Source organism: Nyctereutes procyonoides, unplaced genomic scaffold (genome assembly GCF_905146905.1).
Source record: "Nyctereutes procyonoides isolate TBG_1078 unplaced genomic scaffold, NYPRO_anot_genome, whole genome shotgun sequence".
Taxonomy (NCBI): domain Eukaryota; kingdom Metazoa; phylum Chordata; class Mammalia; order Carnivora; family Canidae; genus Nyctereutes; species Nyctereutes procyonoides.
The window spans coordinates 35,820,725-35,842,712 of record NW_026575134.1 but is presented as its reverse complement, the minus strand read 5'-3'; the positions used below and the strand labels follow the sequence as shown (position 1 = coordinate 35,842,712).

The window sequence follows — 21,988 nt, the reverse complement described above, 5'->3', positions numbered from 1 at the left end:
AGGGTGTGATCCTGGAGACCTGGGATCGAGTCCCACGTCGGGCTCCCTGAATGGAGCCTGCTTCTCCCTCTGCCTGTGTCTCTGCCTCTCTCTGTATGCGTCTATCATGAGTAAATAAATAAAACCTTTTAAAAAAAATAAATAAACAAATCTATCAAAATCTGACACTATCTACATGTGTTCTGTCGTGGTTTCATGATTCTGTAATACCAAATAGCTCAATAGGGGAGTGATATCAGTACAATATAGAAGTTTGGTTGGTGAATATGTGCTTTTTCCTAGGCAAAGGAGGCCCACGGAGAAGGAACAGAATTCTAACCCTTTGGCAAAAAGGAAAAAAGACTTCAGTGTGGCTGCAGCACTGGGTTTCCTTGCATGACTCCGGGGAGTTTTGTTTCCTCCTGTGACTTCCTTAAAGGAAGCCCTACTGGCTCAAACTTCCAGTTGAGTTCCATCTGCATTGTCTTGCACTCTATTGTTTTTGAACACCTTTAATATTCTCTGAAGCAGCACTCTGAGATACCTATCCAGGCTGTTTACAGTATCTCCTAAGTTAATAATTATTATTTGAAGTGAATATTCTGATTTTAAAGGAGCATAGATTTTGAACGGCCTTTCTCAACCTCATTGTTTTCATAGCCTTGTAATTCTGGTGGGAGTGATTTTGCAGAATCCATTCTTTATGGTGTTCTAGCAGAAATGCTGTACTATCATTGACCATATTTCAGAATATGGCATCCTTACACAGTGGGTAGTTCTCTTCTACCCTAGAAAGAATAGATCTTTGCGGGAGCCATAACTAAAGAACTTTTCTACATGTAACAATATGAATTTCTTTGTTAAAATCTTCTATCAGGGGCATCTCGATGGCTCAGTGGTTGAGCGTCTGTCTTTGGCTCAGGTCGTGATCCCAAGGTCCTGGGATTGAGTCCTGCATCAGGCTCCCCTTAGGGAGCCTGCTTCTCCCTCTGCCTTTGTCTCTGCCTCTGTCTGTCTCTCATGAATAAATAAATAAAATCTTAAAAAAAAATTAGAAATCTTCTATCATTTAGAAATCTAAAAACATAAGCAATTTGCAAATCCTATGGGTTTTTAAAGGCTTCACCAGACTTGCTAAAGTAAAAGTTTACTGTCATGTCAAATGTGCTCATTTCTCACAGCATAGAAAGAAAACCTTCAAAGTATATCTAATTCTTTAAAAAAAGCAACAGATAGGAGAAAAATTTACATTTTGTGTATCTATTACTTTTTAGTCCTTGGTACAAATATACTTCTAATCTGTCCTTATAAATAAAAAGTAATTGCTATGCTCTTACCATTAGACATGATTTTCTGATCTGACATAAAACAAGCAAACAAAAAGAGTTACATCAAATGAAAGTATTAGTATTTATTTAAATTAAAAGGTAACTTTCACATAACTCTTGACCTTTTCCAAGTTGAAGTTCAGAAGACCATCAAATATAAAAGTTTAGGGACTTCAATCCTTTGATGCACAAACTATACTAACAAACAAAGGAAAAAGAAATGCAAAAATTTAATGTTTAGTGACTAGGGTGCTACGGACTGGAAGTTCCTCCAACAGGATTAGATTCTGAGTTGTTAAGTCTAGTGAACTTGTTATGCTTCCACATGTTAGTAGTTGCATAGGCTAATTTCAGCTGGCATAAGCTTTTATAAGTATGCAAAAACACAGGGCAAGGCATGCATTAAAATGTGATAATAGCACACTTCTGGGACACGTGAAGCATGAGGCACAAACCTGAATGCCTCTGGCATCCATGAAGCATCACACTTCAGAGTCAGAACTTTAATGTTTTGATAAGTAATTCTGTTATACCACATTTGGGAGGGGGGAAATTAACTTTCTAAATATAAATCTTCCCCCTTAACCAAGGTTCCTTATAGTTTTAATTCTAACAATTTATTCAAATACAATTCTTTAATTCCCTGTGAGCTGAAAATAATTCAAATTTAGATAGGGTCTTAAGAAAATGTGTTATTTATTTTATCAATGCAAGTTTAAGAGGGATTATATAATATCATTGATCATAAAAATCATTTTAGCCAGTGTGAGTAGGGGGGACTACAAGGAAGAAAAAATAAATTTCAATACAATACCCTCTATATCCTCCCCTCAAAAAAGACCATAAGGAAGGATTCCCTGCATTACATATATCTTGCAGGTAAATAACTAGCTAGATAATGGGTATGTATACAGCAGCTTTGAAATCTTTAGATAAAAACTAATAAAATGAAAATTTATCATATCTAATATAAACATTAAAAATGACCAAGAGAAAATAGACTTACTTTCTAAAAACACAAACACACATACAATCCTTGGCAGAAAAAAAATGTAAGAGTTATAACAATAAGTATCAAAATAGAATAGTAGTCACTCAGTAGTATTAAGATGATAAAGCCAGTACAGATTTACTTCTATATAGTACAAGCAAGGATATTAGAAACAAATGCAGTTATTCAGTATAGACATATCCTAAAAAAGCATATAGCTTTCTGGATCTAGCCTTTCAGTTTAAATACGCCACTTAATATGTTGGCCCTCTTCAGGCATATGAAGTTAAGGTTTAAATGAAGTGATAGTAGCACAGTAGCACATTTAGTACTGCTACTAGTAGCACTACTAAAGTAATAGTAATTTCTACTAAAGCAATAAAAAAGTAAATTTTAAAAAGTAAAAAACAGTAGTAATAACTACTAATAGTAATTTAATAGTAGTGCAAATATGGAATTCATGGTATTTTTGCTTTTAGAGACTAGCAAACCAGTGCTTTTAGAAATAGACGGAAGTCTCATAATTTGACAAACACATACAATGAAATTGTTTACATTTCACAACTTTTGAAAACATCTAGAACTTAACCAAAACAAAGAATTATACCATAGAAAATATCTATTAAATTATGAAAATTTATCAATTGCTTTTGTTTATTAAGTGGTGGCTTACTGAAGTTAAAATACTTATGATTTTTAAAAATCTAAACTTGAGCTATGCTATAGGCTGAATGTTTGTGTTCCCCCAAAATTCAAATGTGAAAAACTACTGTGATGGGTATTTGAGGTAATTAGGTCATAAGGGTGGAACCCTCATGAATAGAATGTGTCCTTTTTTTTTTTTTAAAGATTTTATTTATTTATTCATTAGATACACAGAGAGGCAGCGACACAGGCAGAGAGAGAAGCAGGCTCCCTGGGGGGAGCCCAATGCAGGACTTAATTCCAGGACTCTGGGATCATCTCCTGAGCCAAAGGCAGAGGATCAACCACTAAGCCACCCAGGTATCCCTGGAATTAGTGTCCTTATACAAGAGGCCACAGATGGCACTCTTGCCTTTTCTACCATTTAAGTTTAAGCACACAGTGAGAAAATAGCAATCCTTGAATCAGTTAAGGGGCCCTCAACAGAATCTGCCAGGGCCTTGATCTTAATCTTCACAACTATAAAAAATAAATGTTTGTTGTTCAAGCCACCCAGGCTACAATATTTTTGTTACAAAAGCCCAAATGGACCAACCCATGCTGAAATAAAGATTTCCCAACCTTAATCCCTTTCATAATTTCCTTTTGTATAAGGATGACATATTTATCCATGTTAAAACTAAACTTTCATTATACCTGTGTTCCTTTTAAATATATAAAGTAAAAACAAAACTATGCCTTTTGAAATGTAATCATAGAGTTTATAAAATCTTTGTCACTTACCTTTTGAAATATCTTTAATTTTTCTGCCATACAAATCATACAGATATCTGGCTGGTAAATTTAGTTTCATTTTCATTGTGCAAGTATCTAAAACCTACCCGGGGGGGAAAAAAACTATAAATAATTCTATAAATAATTCATTACAGTAAACTCTGGCTAAATCAGATAAATATTTGAAGTCCTTTCTATATTAAATGGCTATAACAATTATATTGTTAAATAAAATTAAAATAATAAAATAAAATAAAATTTGATGATCTAGAAATGTTTCTAGGGGTGCCTGGGTGGCTCAGTCAGTTAAGCATCTACTGAGGGAACTGGGATCAAACCCCACATTGGCAGGGATCCTGCTTTTACCTATCCCTCTGCTTGCTTCTCCCTTTCCTTCCTACTCCCCCTGCTCCAGATCTCAGGGTCATGAGTTCAAGCCTCACATTGGGTGTAGAGCCTCCTTTAAAAAAAAAACAAATAAAAATAATATAAAAACACACAAATAGATATTAATAAAAAGGAGAAAAGAGATGCAATAAATATTAAAAAGTGGTTACACAGTACTTAATAAATGCTAGAATTATGGGAAATTTTTATATTTTCTATTTTTCATAATTTACAATGGGAAAATATCACTTTTAAATTTGGTCTTAACACAAATAAATGGAAACATACACAATGTTAATGGAATGGAAGAATTGATATTGTTAAAATGCCCATAATACCCAAAGCAATCTACAGATTCAATGCAATCCTTATAAGAATGCTAATATTTCACAGAAATAGAACAAATAATTGTAAATTTGTATGCAATCACAAAAGACCTGGAATAGCCAAATATAAGTACCATACAATCCAGTAATTTCGCTTCTGAGTATTTACCAAAAAAAAAAAAAAAAAAAAAACACATCAATTTGAAAAGACGTATACACCCCTATATTTATTGCAGCATTATTTACAAGTCAAGATATAGAAGCAATCCAAGTATCCATCGTTAGATGAATAAAGATGTGGTATGTAGGGGCACCTGGGTGACTCAGTTGGTTGGGCATCTGCCTTCAGCTCAGGACATGATCCCAGGGTCATGGGATCCAGCCTGCATCAAGCTCTCTGCTCTGTAGGGAACTTGCTTCTCCCTCTCCCTCTGCCTGAAGCTCCCCCTGCCTGTGCTTTCTCTGTCAGATAAATAAATAAAATGTTTAAAAGAAAAAGATGTGGTATGTATATACAATGAAACATTACCCAGCCATAAAAAGGAATGAAATCTTGCCATTCTTAACACAATGGATGGATTGAATGGGTACTAAGCGAAGCAAAACTAGACAAAGACAAATATTACATAATTTCACTTATATGTGGAATCTGGAATACAAAACAAATAAGAAAATAAATAACAATAATAACAAGGAGAAACAGATTCATGAATATAGAGAAGAAACTAGGGATTGCCTAAGGGGAGAGAGGTGAGCAGATGGGCAAAATAGGTGAAGACTAAGCGGTACAGACTTTAGTTATAAAATAAGTTAGTCACAGAAATGAAAAGTACAGCATAGGGAATATAGTTAATACCATTATAGAAACATTGTATGGTGAGATTGCAACTATGCTTATTGTGGTAAGCATTTTGTAATGTATACAATTGTCCAATCACTATATTATATACCTGAAACCAATATAATATGACAATGGTACTTCAATTAAAAATAAAAATAAATTAGGTCTTTTTTTAAAAGATTTTATTTATTTATTCGAGAGAGAGAGAGAGACAGAGACACAGGCAGAGGGAGAAGCAGGCTCCATGCAGGGAGCCTGATGTAGGATTCGATCCCGGGTCTCCAGGATCACGCCTTGAGCCAAAGGCAGACGCTCAACCACTGAGCCACCCAGGTGTCACAATAAATTAGGTCTTAAAGTACTTTGGGTTTTAAATTCTTTCCAAATGTCCTAAAATCAATTATAAATATAGTCTAACCACAGTTCACCCTGATAGCTTATGTTGGTTGGGTACAAAAAAGTGGAATTAATAAATTACATTTCAAGGCTTCCTAAGAGCCTGAGTCTCAAGCACTTCTTTTAATGGTTTCTAATATGGTAAAGTTGTTTTCTCAATATTTTGTTTTATTTTATTTAATTTCATCTCATTTTTAAAAATTTTTTAAAGACTTATTTAAGAGAGAGAGAGAGCACACACACAAACAGGGGGAGTAGCAGAGGGAGAGAGAGAATCCTAAGCAGGCCCCATGCCCAGCACAGAGCCCAACATGTGGCTCCATCCTAAGACCCTGAGATCATGATCCTACTTGAAATCAAGAGTCTGATGTTCAACCAACTGAGCCACCCAAGGTCTTGTTTTTTTAGTATTTTAATATCTTGATCTGTCTTGATATAGCCCTTGTAACAATGACCTTTTCAACATAAGGGAAGACTTAAACATAAAGGGAAGACTCAACCAACTGAGCCACCCAAGGTCTTGTTTTTTTAGTATTTTAATATCTTGATCTGTCTTGATATAGCCCTTGTAACAATGACCTTTTCAACATAAGGGAAGACTTAAACATGCATCAGTTAGAGGGAAAGTTCTACTCACAGGGTGAAAAAAATTAAAGTAACAAAGAGGGGTGGAGAGTACCAGGTAACCCCTGCAAGTTTGATTAGGTTTTTGGAAGTGGCTCCCAAAACATGAGTAACTATATCCATTTACAAGTATATAATAAGGGCGTCTGGGTGTTTCAGTTGGTAGGACATGTGACTCTTGATCTTGGGGTTGTGCTTTCAAGCCCCACAAGGAGTGTAGAGATTCCTTAAAAATAAAATCTTCAAGGGTGTCTGGGTGGCTCAGTCAGTTAAGTGTCCAACTTTTTTTTTTAAGATTTTATTTATTTATTCATGAGACACACACAGAGAGAGGCAGAGACATAGGCAGAGGGAGAAGCAGACAAGGAGCCTGATGCAGGACTTGACCCCAGGATCCTGGGATCATGACCTGAGCTGAAGGCAGACACTTAACCAGACAGCCACACAGGCATCCTTCCAATTCTTGATCTTAGCCTAAGTCTTGATCTCAGGGTTGTGAGTTCAAGCCCCACATTGGGCTCCGTGTTGGGGGTGGAGCCCACTTAAAAAAATAATTACATAAGGGGCATCTGGTTGGGTCAGTCAGTTGAGCCTCTGCCTTTGGCCCAGGACATGATCCTGAAGTCCAGGAATAGTGCCCTGCATCTGGCTCCCTACTCAGCAGGGAGTCTGCTTCTCCCTCTGCTCCTATCCCCCACCTCACTCGTTTTCTCTCTCTCACACTCACTCTCTCTCAAATAAAAAAAAAAATCTAATAGATAAATAAAATAAAACCTTTTTTGAAAAGCATATAATACGTTCCAAATGCAAATTGAAAATACTTTGTTGGGATGCCTGGGTGGCTCAGCAGTTGAGCGTCTGCCTTTTAGCTCAGGGCGTGATCCCAGAGTCCTGGGATCAAGTCCCACACTGGGCTCCCCACAGGGAGCCTGCTTCTCCCTCTGCCTATATCTCTGCCTCTCTCTGTGTCTCTCTGAATAAATAAATAAAAATCTTAAAAAAAAAGAAAATGCTTTGTTTTCCATTTTCACTATGGCTATAATATACTATTGCTTTTGTATAACCTAAATTATTGAAGGATGGTGTGCATTACATGATTACACACTAAAAAGAATATCTTTCCATTGCTGTTTCCACCCTGCCTCCAGTTCTGCCCAATTTTATACCCTTCCAAAATTGTACTTTCCTTTCAGTCTGGAGAACAATTTTCAAATATTGTGACTGATTTGCTTTATCAAGTGATGTATGTTGCATTTAAAAGGTAAATATCTAATTAATTTAATTTTTATAAGATATTATTTGTTTATTTGAGAGAGAGAGCACTAGAGAGAGAGGAAGCACGAGTTGGGGGCAGAGAGAGAGTGAGAAGAAGGCTCCCTGCTGAGTAGGGAGCCCAATGTGGAGTTCGATCCCAGGACCCCAGGGTGACGACCCAAACTGAATGCAGACACCTAACCGACTAAGCCACCCAGGTGCCCCTCTAGTTGACTAATTTAATTTGACAAATTGACCTTTAATGGATTCCATCAGAAGTTCTCAGTCTTTATTCTACCCCTATACATGACCAGTAATGATCTCATGAGCCACATATTCACAGGATTGTGTGTGTTTCTTGCATATTAGCTGCAATCCAAAGTTTGGGGTAATTCTTCAGAAACTATTTCTGCTCTTTTTCTCAAAATCAGGTATGTGTTTATGATTAAGAATGAAGTTACAAGAATAAGCTTGAAGCCTCTAATTTATGAGGGAAATATTCACAATATCAATGCTTTACCTAAATAACAATGTTCTTGCAACATATTTCCCAAGTGACTATAAATTGTCTTATGGAGCAAATCCATTGACTTCCAGTCTGCCTACCTGGAGGGTATTATCAGTGCAGGAGTACAATTCCTGAGCAATGACATATGTTCTCACAAGTCAGACACAACAGTCCCTTGGAATATCTAAGTTGGAATAGGCCCATGGCTGGGGCTAGTCTTTTCCACTCAATGAAATAAGGTAATAACACTGGTGACTCTAAATGTTACTCTTCCTGCTTTCCTTCCCACTCTTTTGGGTCAGTTTCCTCAGTAATTATTAAAGTTCACCTACGACTCCTATCCATGGGCTGAAACCTTTACTAAAAATGCTTGTAAGGCAATATTCAAAATATAAGAGAGAAGTTATCAGAAGAAACTGGAGTTCTGTCTGTGACTTTAGACAGAAAGAGGAGTGGAATATACAGACTTTGGCATGGGATCCACTCTTGTTTGCTGGTTTATTAAAGATTATATTTATTTATCCAACAGAGAGGGTGGGGGGGCACAAGCAAGGGGAGTAGTAGGCAGACGGAGAGGGAGAAGCAGACTCCTCACCAAGCAGGTAGCCCGATGTGGGGCTCAAATCTCAGGACCCTGGGGAATAGTGACCTGAACCAAAGGCAGATGCTCAACTGACTGAGTCACCCAAGCACCCCAACCCTTGTGTTTTTAAAAATACTTTATTGACACAGTTCACCTCTGACTAGAAAATTCTCCTATTGGTCACCTTATCCCATGTGACTTTGTGTGCAAAGATTATCCTTTTACCACCACCACCACCACCCTCCTTGACAGAAATATTAACAGGAGATAGTTCAGCACACATTATTCCTTAGCCAGTCATCTCTGTACACTATTAAGAATCTACAATTGGCTCCAGAGAGCCTCCTCTTTTGGTTTCCTATATTCTTGATCTTTCCATTCTCAATTTCTTCATATTACAAATCTATTATTTAAAAGTTCAGTGAAGCCCTTAGGTACAGATTATATTCTGTAGTTACTAGTGAAGGTTCAAATACTAGATATCCTCCTCCAAAGTTATAATTTACCAATTAAACTAAGTAAAATGTGAGCTATTTAAAGATCGTCCCATTTACTTCAACTAAAATTTCAATTATTTTAAAAATTATTTCAAATATTTGCTGCCTTTTGGTTTAAAAAAATCAGTCAAGTAAAATTACAGTTTTCTAAGTCTAAGATCCCTCTTTTCACTATACCGAAATATCAATAAAAGTGTTTGTGCAATCCAAATTTTAAGAGTTAAGTGGGTTTAAAAACCAGCATTAGAAAATCAGATATTAGAAATTAGTAATGCATCAGCAACACTTTCATCCTCTCATACTTTCAGGATGAAAGATCCTTGCAGTGTTTAAGCAGTGCCAACCTTCAGGAATCATTTTCTCAGAGTAAATTATCAGTGATATGAATTAGGATCATAATAAATTTCTGTCAAAAGCCCTGAAATGAAGCCTCTACTTGTAAGGTCATTCTTATAATTCACAATTGAAAATATTTAACAGTGTCATCTTGCTATAATATTAAGGTTAATTAAAATACCATTTCCACTCATCTGTACCTGTTAAGCTTATTAAAATATTATTTTTACAAATTCATATTTTGTTAATTTCTTACAGCATAGGTTGTAGAGAACCCTTCTGATACTGAAATTTAAAACCAGCATGCTGTAAAACCAGACTCTTTGACAAGCAGCTGGGAAGATTTTCCACAAACTCTTTTTAGTTTAATCTGTTTGTAGTTTATAGTTTAATCTGTTTTTATAGATACCCCCACCCATGAGCATTGAGCATATCTGGTGCAAAGTCCGTAGTTTCTGGAATGGCTGCCATGGAGGTGGTGTGGTTACACAGTCTTAGAGCCTCTGGGTTTGACTTGCCACTTCCCCAGTCCAGGTGAGAGAGCTCAACAACTTCCCTGGCCAAGTGAGCCAAGTCAACAAGCCATCAGATGCAACAACGTTCTTCTCAAAGATAAGTTTTTATGTGTGTTAACATCCAGAAGTATAAGCCCTGATTTATACTTCCCCACAAACTGTTTTCAAAAGATCTTCTGTAGCAAGGGTCAGCAGCAAACACACCATGGGCTAATTCTGGCCACTACCTGTTTCTGTATGACCTATGGGCTAAAAATAATTTGTACAATTTTAAATGTTAAAAAAAATCAAAATAGTGTTTTGTCACATTAAAATTTCAGTGCCCATAAATATTTTCTTGGAAAACAGCTATACTCTTCACTTACATACTTTCAGTGGCTGCTTTCACACTACAGTGAGAGGGTCCTTGCACTGTGCTATCTGCAAATGCTTCCTCTGAGCCACAAAATTGACTAGGCCCTCAAGCTCTTTTAAAGGAAATCAGGCATTTCCCTAAATTCACTAATTCCTCAGGGCTCTCTCAAGTACTGGGATTTTATTCTCTCATATCACAATCTCGAAGTGTTGAGAGAGGATGGGAAGATGGGAAAGGTTATTACTGACAATGTTTTGTTTTGTTTTTTAAAGATTTTATTTATTTATAAGAGACACAGAGAGAGAGGCAGAGGGAGGAGAAGGAGGCTCCATGCAAGGAGCTCTATGTGAGACTTGATCTCAGAAATTCGGGATCGGGCTCTGAGCCAAAGGCAGACGCTCAACCGCTGAGCCACCCAGGTATCCCTGTTACGATGTTATTTCAAGATTTCTCCCCAACTCTAAGCAAAGCAACCTGACCCTCAACCGCACCACCTTCCTTCACTCTAGTCATTCTTCCTCATGCATGCATAACTTTTGCCACAAAATCCTAACTGTCTGATGCTTAACTATCCACATGCTATGCACACACCAAGAATCTTTGTGCTCCTGGAGAAATCACACAAATGAGCAAATCAGCACTAGCATTATTCATAGTCACCAAACTCCATGACCTTTCAATACCAGCTAGTCACTTTTATTTCATTTGTTTGGTCAAATCTCTCTGCTTACTGTAATAAATATCTCAAACCATCTCTGCTCTCTCTCTGCCCTCCCCTTCTCTACTTCCCTGTTTATTTTTGGCAGATGGAATGGCCTTACATCAGACAGAATATTGAAGCCTCATCTTCCTGCTGCCAAAACTACAAGCCTATATGTTTCTATATCTATTCTCTCCTTTTCCCTCTAGTTGTAAGGATCCTTTCTCCTATCTAAGGCCAATATTCTACCTATGCTTTCAATTACGTTTGCTCTCAACTTTTTTTTTTTAAGATTTATTTATTTATTCATGATAGACAGACAGAGAGAGAGAGAGAGAGAGAGAGAGGCAGAGACACAGGAGGAGGGAGAAGCAGGCTTCATGCCGGGAGCCCGAAGTGGGACTCGATCCCGGGACTCCAGGATCGCACCCTGGGCCAAAGGCAGGCGCTAAACCGCTGAGCCACCCAGGGATCCCCCTGTCTCAACTTTTAAAGCAGTATATATTATCTATCATTTCTTCTCTTTCATATATATTCAACTATTCCTTCTCAGTGAGATTTTCCCTACCAGCACTTATACATGCTCAAGTCTGTCATATCTTAGAAATTAAATTAATTTTTTTAAAAAAGAATGTGTAATTCTAGAAAAGGGAATTTACAAATAAAACTACTTGTTTTTGCTACCAGAGCACTAACCTTATACTGACCTTAAGAAATAAAATCTCTTCACATTTGTAGTAATACTCTTCATGGCCTACCCAATATTCATTCTTTGCCTCAGCCTTGCTGTGTTGATTTTGGTTAGAGGTTCACTTTTACCTCTTTGGACTAAAAGACTACAGTTATCCTAATTGATCTAGGTCAGTCATGGTGGTCCCATGCCTCTCATCAGTTTGGGAGTAGACACATAATCTAGCTCTGCCAATGAGACATAAGTAAGGATTTTGGAAAAGGCTTAATCATTCACAGGGAAGAAATAGTCCTTTTCTGCCACTAGCCAAAATTGTAGCTGGCTATACAGCAGCGATCCTGTTACCAACATATGAAAGAACATAAAATCCAGAAAATTAAAAATAACATAACTAGGAGGTGCCTGGCTGGCTCAGTCAGGGGAGCATGTGACTGATCTCAGGGTTATGAGTTCGAGTTCCGTGTTGGGTCAGAGATTACTTAAATAACTAAAACTTAAAAAAATGTAACTGGTCCTATCATACTATGCTTAAAACTGTCTTACTTCTGAATTTCTTGCTTCCTTTTTGCATAAGTCTGTTTAAATCAGCATTCTCTATTATTTGCAGCTAATGTCATCCTAACAGAAAAAAATTGCTGGGCGGGGGGGCAGGAACACTGGTTTTAACTAACTCAATAAGTAACACTGTTTCAACTAACTCAATGAGTATTTGTACAGCAAATAGATTACAACAGTATTCACTACATAAACCTAAGAAGCAAATCATTTAATTAAGAACCCAGAGAAGAATTTTAAAAGAAATTTAGGAAGCTGAAAACTGAAAATTAATGGATAATTATGGAATTAATTCATTGGATTATGAAAAATATTCCACCTTTGGCAATTGTACTTGTTGGGTAGAAGAGAGTACAAGTTATCATGAATATTTTGAGAAAACGCATCTATTTTTTATAAATGTTTTTTGCTAACTAAAAGACTATATTAAATACATTGTGAATTTCCAAAGAATTAAAATGTAATAAAATGTACTGAGCATAATTCCCTGCTAAGACCAACATATTATAATGACAATAAAAACTACGATCACTATTTCAACCTGAAGATGCCAGGGGATTGGGATGAATTTGTTCCCTCTTATTAAATAGCTTAAAGGTACTTTTCTGAATAAATCCTGGAAATAAATTTACTGGCCTGTTATTTGTCTTTTTCTCATAAAAGTGGGTGATAGAATGCATGCCAGATCTAGTTATTTGCTCTCACTAATAATGAACATCACTATGATCTGTAAAAGCAATTATTTCTGGTGAATTTGAAATGTAGGTGTTCTGGCATTTTATTATTAAAATGTGAATGAGAAGTAGATAACCAGATGAGATTTTTCCAAGTAATCTATTAATACATACTTATATATTCTATCCTTAATTGAGCTCTTAAAATAATTAAATAGCCCAGTTACTTTAAAATGTTTTAATGCTAATCATACTGTTATTTGCTTTTTAAAACTATTATTCTGATGTACAACATACATGAAATAAGCTGTACCTATTTTAAGTGTACAGTTTAATGAAGGTAGAAAAAAAATTTATCTGTGTAACCATCACTACAATCAAGATATAGAATATATCCTTTCCATTGCACAATTCCTCATGTTCCTGCAATCACAGTTCAGTACTTGGCCACAGGAAACCAATGATCCTGTCTGTCATGAGAGCAGTTTTGTCTGTTTGGCAATTTCACCTAAATGGAATCATATAGCAAGTATTATTTTGTACCTAGCTTCTTTCATTTACCACAATATCTGTTCCATTTTATTGCTGGTATGGATATGGCACAATGTGTTTATCCACTCATTTTTTAAGGATTATAAATCTAGAGTTTTATTAAGTCCAAAACTAACAATATGGTATTGAGTTTACATTTAAATAAAGTTTTCACAGGAACCTAACACGTGCCTAAAAAGATTTTACGGTGGAGTTCAATTTGTTTTGGGTTTTTAAAAAGATTTTATTTATTTGTTCATGAGAGACACAGAGACAGAGACAGAGACAGAGAGAGAGAGGCCGAGACACAGGCAGTGGGAGAAGCAGGCTTCCTGCTAGGAGCCTGATGTGGGACTTGATCCCAGATTCCAGGATCAGGCCCTGAGCCGAAGGCAGACGCTCAACTGCTGAGCCACTCAGTGTCCCCACAGTGGAGTTCTAGATGGACCTAGACGACGTCAAGAATAGATGGATCTCATGATTCAAAACAGCATTTTGGGTAACAGTTAATTCTCAGGATTAAAAAAAAAATTGTTTTGTGTTTTAAAGTGAACCACTGCCCCAGTATGAAAGTTTAATCTCCTAAGACCAGGGCTTTTGAAATCATTCAACTCTGGAAGTGAACCAATGAACTTGTACTGTTAGTGACTGAACCCTGCCACCAATGATTTCAGAGTTCAAAGTTCAAATAACAGGCTCTAAGAGTTTTCCACCCTGAGAGGAGAGTCCCTACTCTTTCCTTACTCTTCCACCTTCTATACAACTCTTTTTCCCTCCCCAAATACCCCAGCCAGTGTCTTGGTGGGGGGGGGGGGGGGAGTGGCAAGCTGATGTTTAAAACTTCATTACTTGGAAAAGGGTCTTTTTATCAATTTAAGGAATTAGCACCTCTAAGACAGAACCATCTGCTTACATATATGCTTCAATAAGAATCTTCCTCTTCAACCAGTTTCTATCCCCCAAATGGCAACTTTGGTAACTTATTAACTGGCTTAGTTTTTTGTTGGGAACAACATTAAGCTCAGGCAGGGGATACTTGGGCTTATAAATTTCAGGCATTCACAGCTTTTAAACAGTCTTTCACAGTCCTCATTTAGCTTGCCAATGACTTTTTTGAAAAGATAAAATATTCTGGACACAGAACCAAATCACCAATAGTTTACTCTTTCTATTGTTTCACCATTTCCCCAATAAGGCACCAAATTTTAACAAGAATGATCCTACCCATCTCTATTCCCTGCCACCTCCATCCTTCCCACTCCCAAATAATACACCAGTAGTAGCCAAAAACTACACACATGCAACACTGTAAAAATGCAAATTTAACACTATTGGAAAGAAGGCTCTGGGTTGTACAGATGTGCTTTGAAAATCTACAGTATCTCCTGTTCTCCCACACACCCATCTGTAAATTTTGTAATGGAAGGCCCTTTGCCTTTCTCCGCAAAGTACAGAATGGGCTGTCTTGCAACACTTCTCTTTCTTCCCCTTCAATGGGATGGGTGTGCAAACTACACAGCATGGAAGCACTTGGGCTGCTGTAGAGCCCAGAAATGGTACTGTTTCTTCAAAGGACATCTTAAACCACCTCTGTGGTGTCAAGACAAGTAGAACTCCTTCTCTCCCCATGTGAAGCCCACAGTCAGGGCAGCCCAGGTGGCTCAGCTTTTTAGCGCCACCTTCAGCCCAGGTGGTTATCCTGGAGCCCTGGGATCGAGTCCCATGTCAGGCTCCCTGCATGGAGCTTGCTTCTCCCTCTACCTGTGTCTCTGCCTCTCTCTCTCTCTCCCTCTCTCTCTCTCTCTCTTTCATGAATAAATAGATAAATAAATCTTTAAAAAGAAAGAAGAAAAGAAAGAGAGAAAGAAAGAAAGAAAGAGAAAGAAAGAAAGAAAGAAGAAACAAACCAACCCACAGTCAGATGTGACAGGAGAGTAAATTCTTGTTATCTTTTTTATCATCATCCTCCAAGGGGTAACAATACCATATTAGCGTTTCCTCATAGAAGTATATGACCACCTGTGGCACTTGACATTGGCTTCCCTGTCAAGGACTAGGTCAGGCTCATCAGAGTTTTTCCATTTCATCAGGGACATGAGTTATCCACTGGAATCTATAGCATCAATAATCCTCTCTGGCTCCAAACCCTGGGCAAAGCCTCTAGCTTTTCTGACTCTTCTTTCTTCTGCTTTGGTTTGCTCTCCACTCCCCTATCTTCAGAACCAGATTCAGCTTTGTGCTTACCTCACTGATTATCTGTCTCATGTGCTGTTTTCTGTGATGAGATCAGGGCAATCCAGGTTCTCTTCGGACTCCCACATGTTAACCTCACCTCAGAACCCCTTCCACTGTAGGAGGTATTCCACTTTGCCCTTTACCATTTGACGGTCAAGAAGTTTTTCCACCACGTATCCAAACAAAAAACAAAAGAGCACCTCATCTAGCATCTCCTCCACTTTCTTCTTGTTTTGGGTCATCCCCCTAGTGCCTACCAGCTTTCTAGTCTAAACGGTGACACTCCTCAGAGCAGTACCCAACAGCCAGAGAGGAATCAGAGCCTTGCTACTGGCGCATTGATTCTAGTGGTCAGGGAGAGTGGTACCCAGAAAAGCAACAAGCCTGTGGCTACAAGTCAAGGCCCTCACTGAAGCAGCATACCACAGGCCCTGGCCAGTTGCCCTGAACTCAGTTAACAAGAGTATCCACTCACTTGTTGATGGGACTTTTCGGTAGTTTCTAGTCAGGCCTATTATGAATAAAGCCACTCTGCACATTCACCCAGAAGTCTTTGTGTTGACATATATTATTTCTCTTGGGTAAATACCCAGAAAGGGGATTGCTAGATTGTGTGGTAAATGTATGTTTAACTTTATAAGAACTGCCAAAGAAGTTTGCAAAGTGGCTGTATCATTTTGCATTCTTGTCTGCTATTAGGTGAGACTTCCAGTTATTCCAGATATTCACCAACACTTAGTATTGCCAGTCTTTTTGATTTTGGCCATTCTGATGTGTGCATAGTGGTAACTAATTATAGTTTTAATTTGCATTTCTTTGATGACTAATGTTGAATATCTTTTCAAGTTCTTAAGGTTGATGTCTATTTTCTTTTTAGTAGAGTGTCTATTTTTATTGTGTTGTCTTCTATTATCAGAGATCTTGATATAATATGAATACAAGTTTTTTTTTGTTAGGTATGTGCTTTCTGAATATTTTCTCCTAATCTGTGGCTAGACTTTTTCATTTTATTAATGTTGTCTTTTGAAGAGCATATTTGGGGTTTTTTATTGGATAAGGTACATTTCATCTTTCTTTAAAATTTTTTAGTTGATATTTTTTAAGCCATCTAAGAAATCTGTGCCTACCCCAAAATTGTAAGGATTTTCTCCTAGCACTGATAAGATTTAATTTTTACAATTAGATCTCTGATAAACTTTAAATGAAATTGTGTGATGGTATGAGGTAGGGATCAAGATAATTTTTAGCACAGATATCTAATTTTCAGCAATATTTGTCAAAATGACTATCATTTCCCCATCAGACTATCAAGAATAACTTGCCCCAATATGCATGGGTCTATTTCCAAACTCCTTATATTTCCTTCCATTGCTCTTCCTTTTTAAAAAATATTTTATTTATTTATTTGTGGGAGATAGAGAGATATAGAGAGGCAGAGACACAGGCAGAGGGAGAAGCAGGCTCCATGCAGGGAGCCCGATGTGGGACTCAATCCTGGGTCTCCAGGGTCACACCCTGGGCTGCAGGTGGCGCTAAACCGCTAGGGAACCCGGGCTGCCCCTGAAACGTCTTTTAGGGGGTTCCTGTGTGGCTTAGTTGGTTGAGCGTCTGCCTTCTGCTCAGGTCATGGTCCCTAGGTCCTGGCGTCCTGGGGTCAAGCCCCAGGTTGGGTTCCTTGCTTAGCGAGGATTCTGCTTCTCCCTCTCCCTTTGCCCCTCCTCTCTGCTCTTGTGCACATGTGCTCTCTCTCAAATAAATAAATAAAACCTTTCTTAAAAAATATTTCTACTGTTAACTCTATAGCAGGGAGGAGGGTGTCCTGTTTCTACTGATTTACTTTTCTCTTGGATAATGATTACCTTTTTTGAGATCTTTGTGAATTTCCCACATGTTCGACAAAATCTCTTCCCTCTAACAGGTCAAAACACGAACGTATCCCTACCCTGGGCATACTTCCATAGTTATTTCCTTTTCACATTTCTATTAGTTGTTATTTCCTTGGTAATTAGTTGTTTCTGCCAAGCCTTATGGAGTTCACCCTGTGCATGAACAACTTACAATTTAGCCAAGGATACAAGGGAACCCCAAGCAAATTTTGGGAACTATTATCTAAATAGTTTCTTCATTTATGGCATTTCATGGAAAATTCCAGACATTTCCATCTCCTAGAACTTTGGTGTCTTTCTCCTCAACTTGTAGAGACCCCTATGTTTTTCTTGGATTTTCTCTCCCTATACCACAGTCCAAAAATTGCCTCTAGGTATAAAGATGTGATACATTGTAGGATTCACCTCAACTTTTCTTCTCTTAAAACATTATCTAATGTTAAAAATCATTGTTTCATAAATTTTGTCCAATTCTAGTTGTTTAAAGTAGGATGGCTAGTCTGATACTAGTTATTCTGTTATGGCTATAAACAGATCTGTTTTTTCATGGTTATGGTAACTCATTTTTAAAAAGTGAGAACATATAGGAATTAAAATGTAATAAAAAGTGTATTTGTGGCACTTTCCCATAATGAAGAAAACATGTTTAAGTAGGAAAATAGCTAATCCTAGCTATTCCAGTTGATCTATTTTGCATAGGGCAGCTAACTTCTCTAATTCACAATTTTCAACGTTGCTTAATTAGATGATTTCATAAAATCTGTGATCTTAATGTTAAGGATTATCTGCCCTTAAGGATCATTTGTAAGTAAATCCATAAACTGAAAATTCTCATTTGCTTTTATTACAACTGAGGAAACATATTCCTGCCCTGCCTTCCTCTTAGGTTTTTATTCAGGAAAAAAAATTCTGACTACCAATTACTTATGGCATTCCAAAATAATCCAATTGTATAATCCTAAAATTGACAAAAAATAGAAGAGATTCGGCTATTCATGGTCCCTTGAAAATAAACTACAGTATCAAATTCCATACTTCAAAAAAATCTGCTGATATTAATCCCCGGTATGAACACTAGACTAATTTTTAAAACAATAATAGTATCAATGGGCTTTTCCTCGCCTATCACAAAAAATCCTTTAAAGAACTTCTAACATACTAATTATGCATGACATTCCCCCGTTGAAATCCATGGTGAGCATCCTGAATCAAATTTTGTTATTCCAGGTACTCTCCTTTGTATCTTTTAAAATGTTGTCTAAATTCTTTAACCCATACTATTGGAAAAAATCTCTACTATTACAGTTACTGATTTGTGTGTGAACATTACATAATAATACTGTATTTTTTAAAGTTTTTATTTATTTATTCATGAGAGGCACAGAAAGAGAGAGGCAGCAACATAGGCAGAGGGAGAAGCAGGCTTCTCAAAGGGGCTCCAGGATCATGCCCTGAGCCAAAAGCAGACACTCAACCGCTCAGCCACCCAGGCATCCCTTAGTAATGCTATTATGCTATATTTTTTATTGAATTGTATGTTTCTTAAACTTAAATATTTTCTTTTTTTATGATTTTATTTATTTGACACACAGAGAGAGAGAGAGCACAAGCAGGGAGAGCAGCAGGCAGAGGGAGAGGGAGAAGCAGGCTCCCTGCTAAGCAAGGAGCCCAATGCAGTGCTCAATCCCAGGACCCTGAGATCATGACCGGAGCCAAAGGCAGACTCTACCAATTGAGCCACCCAGGTTCCCTTAAAATTGAACATTTTCTTGAAGTCTTTTCTTGTTTAGGCTTACTGAGTTATTTTTCCCAATTAACAAATGTGAGCATGGGTAGCCCGGGCGGCTCAGTGGTTTAGTGCCACCGTCAGCCCAGGGCCTGATCCTGGAGACCTATGATCGAGTCCCACGTCGGGCTTCCTGCATGGAGCCTGCTTCTCTGCCTCTCTCTGTGTGTCTCTCATGAATAAATAAATAAAATCTTTAAAAAAAATATGAGCATCATAAAAGTCTGGATTTTCCTCTAATTTAAGGGCATCCATAATTTATCTATACACTGACAGTCACATATAAGATATTCTTTCAATCTTTATGTGGTTTTTTTAGTAGTAACAGGGAAAAACCACTATAATGGAATATGTTTACATACAAATATTAAAGGAATGCTTATTTCTTCTAAGTCAGAGTTGCCACATGGACTACTCCCTGCTAACTTGTAGAATTTTTCCTCTTCCTGATTTCTTAACTCCGTGCACTAGTTCAGAGTGGTCTAATTTCCCATAACTCATTTTCTATGTCATACAACTTATTTTCCTTTTCTCATACTATATGAGAAATATGCTAAACAAATAAGGAATTTATGAAGATTTCCATTATCAGTAAATTTGAAGTTTTAGAATACCAGAACAAGAGTTCTTAAACTTAGTAGGGCTAAAAATCATCTGGACACATTTGTTGAAATTCAGATTCCCAAGGCCAACACTCGGGAAATTCTTAATTCAATAGGCTTGGAGTGGGGGCCCAACAGTTTGAATTTTTAACACACAGTTCAGATGATTTTGATGCAGGTGTCCTATGAACCATACTTGGAGAAACACTGCAGGCCCTTTGTCTATAATAAGTATCTTATGTTTCCAGGTGACAAAAAAAGGAATTCTGTTCTCACTCAAGTAGATTGAAACTATGTTTTCCAAATCAAATGTACAAACCCCATTGCAATGGGCAAAACAATCCATTAGGGTAAGAAGATATTAGAACTATCTTTTCATCGAAAAAATCAGCTTTTTAAAAAAAATCTTATTTATTTATTCATGAGAGACACACACACACACAGAGAGAGAGAGAGAGAGAGAGGCAGAGACACAGGCAGAGGGAGAAACAGGCTCCAAGCAGGGAGCCTGATGTGGGACTCGATCCCGGGTCTCCAGGATCATGCCCTGGGCTGAAGGAGGCACTAAACCGCTGAGCCAACCAGGCTGCCCTCAGCTTTATCAATGTTAAATAAAAGACCAATACTTAGCATTTTAAAAAAGAGAGAGAATCTGGGACGCCTGAGTGGCTCAGCAGTTGAGCATCTGCCTTCAGCTAACGGGGTATCCCAAAGCTCTGGGATCAAGTCCCACATCGGGTCCCCTGCATGGAGCCTGCTTCTCCCTCTGCTTGTGTCCCTGCCTCTCTCTCTGTCTCTCAGGAATAAATAAATAAAATCCTTAAAAAGAGAGAAAAAAAAATAAAAAGAGACAGAGAGAGAGAGAGAATCAGAAAAGGAATTCCAGTAACAAAAATTCTGTGAGACAGAGGAAAAATAAGTTAAGTAGTAAATAATTTAGCAGACCAGAAACTTCAAAACTGAAGGTAGAAGTAAACTTGCTTTCTAGTGCAAAATTCCAGAAAAGCTCAGAAATTTGAGCCATCAGATACCTCTAAAAAGTAGGTTGAAAATAAGTTCATTATTTCTATAAAAAGGAGTTAAACCCCCAAACACCAAGCATTCAGGCAACTATACGTCTATCACCAGAAGAGAAGACAGGAGATTTGGTCTCTAGAGAAGCTAAACCACAGCTCTGAAATCAGAGGCACCAGGCAGAGCTGAGAATGAGGGCAGCTTACTGAAAATAGGGGAATTAAATGAAAATCTACATACTGAAAGTGCAACTCCTAGTCCCCTTCTCTACTTGACTATGAGATTGCTCAGATTGGCAGATTCTAGCTGGAGAAACTGATCAGCCCCAGAGTAAAGACATACAAACACACAATTAGCCACACCTCTCACCCTAAAGAAAAGCCTAGACAAAACACTCTCCAATGCAACCCATGCCTCAATAAGACATCCCTATGCTCAAGAGCTTTTCAATAGGTGTTGAGTTCTTCACTTTTAAATATTGATGGAAGACTAACCCATCTTTAAGAAATCTCTGAAACATGAAGGACAGAAAACAAAAACAACAAACAAAACAAATACTTACAGGAAACAGAGATAGTGCAGGAAGCAGAAGCAAAAATATTCATTGGGTTAGACGGTAAAGATAAGGAAATCACGCAAATAAGAAAATTAGAAGTTCAGTTCAGAAATCCAAAATATATAAATAGGAGTTCCATAAAACCAGAACAGAAAAAGAAAAGAAAAAAGATACTGTCAAAGAAATAATTCAACAAAATTTCAGAAGAGAGAGAGGGTAAGACTTTCAGACTGAAAAGACATCTGAATGAGTACCTAGCACATCTTGGAAATACTTGAACACTGGGAACCAAGAGATAATTCTAAATGTTTTCAGAGGGAAAAATTAAAAGCAGGTCACCTACAAAGGATGAGGAATCAGTATGGTATTAGACTTCTCAATAGCAACACTGGGAACAAGAAGCAATGGAGCAATACCTT

General features: G+C 37.5%; 1 protein-coding gene and 1 pseudogene across 1 annotated transcript in view; both read right to left on the bottom strand.

The window, feature by feature from the left end:
• Positions 1–3,718: 3,718 nt before the first annotated feature.
• Positions 3,719–21,988, bottom strand: part of DCDC1 (doublecortin domain containing 1) — a 58,190-nt gene continuing 39,920 nt past the window's right edge. Inside the window, exon 6 of the mRNA XM_055301103.1 lies at positions 3,719–3,820. Coding sequence (XP_055157078.1) covers positions 3,719–3,820 — 102 coding nt within the window. The remainder of the gene's footprint in view (positions 3,821–21,988) is intronic.
• Positions 15,408–15,967, bottom strand: LOC129494080 (chromobox protein homolog 1-like; annotated as a pseudogene).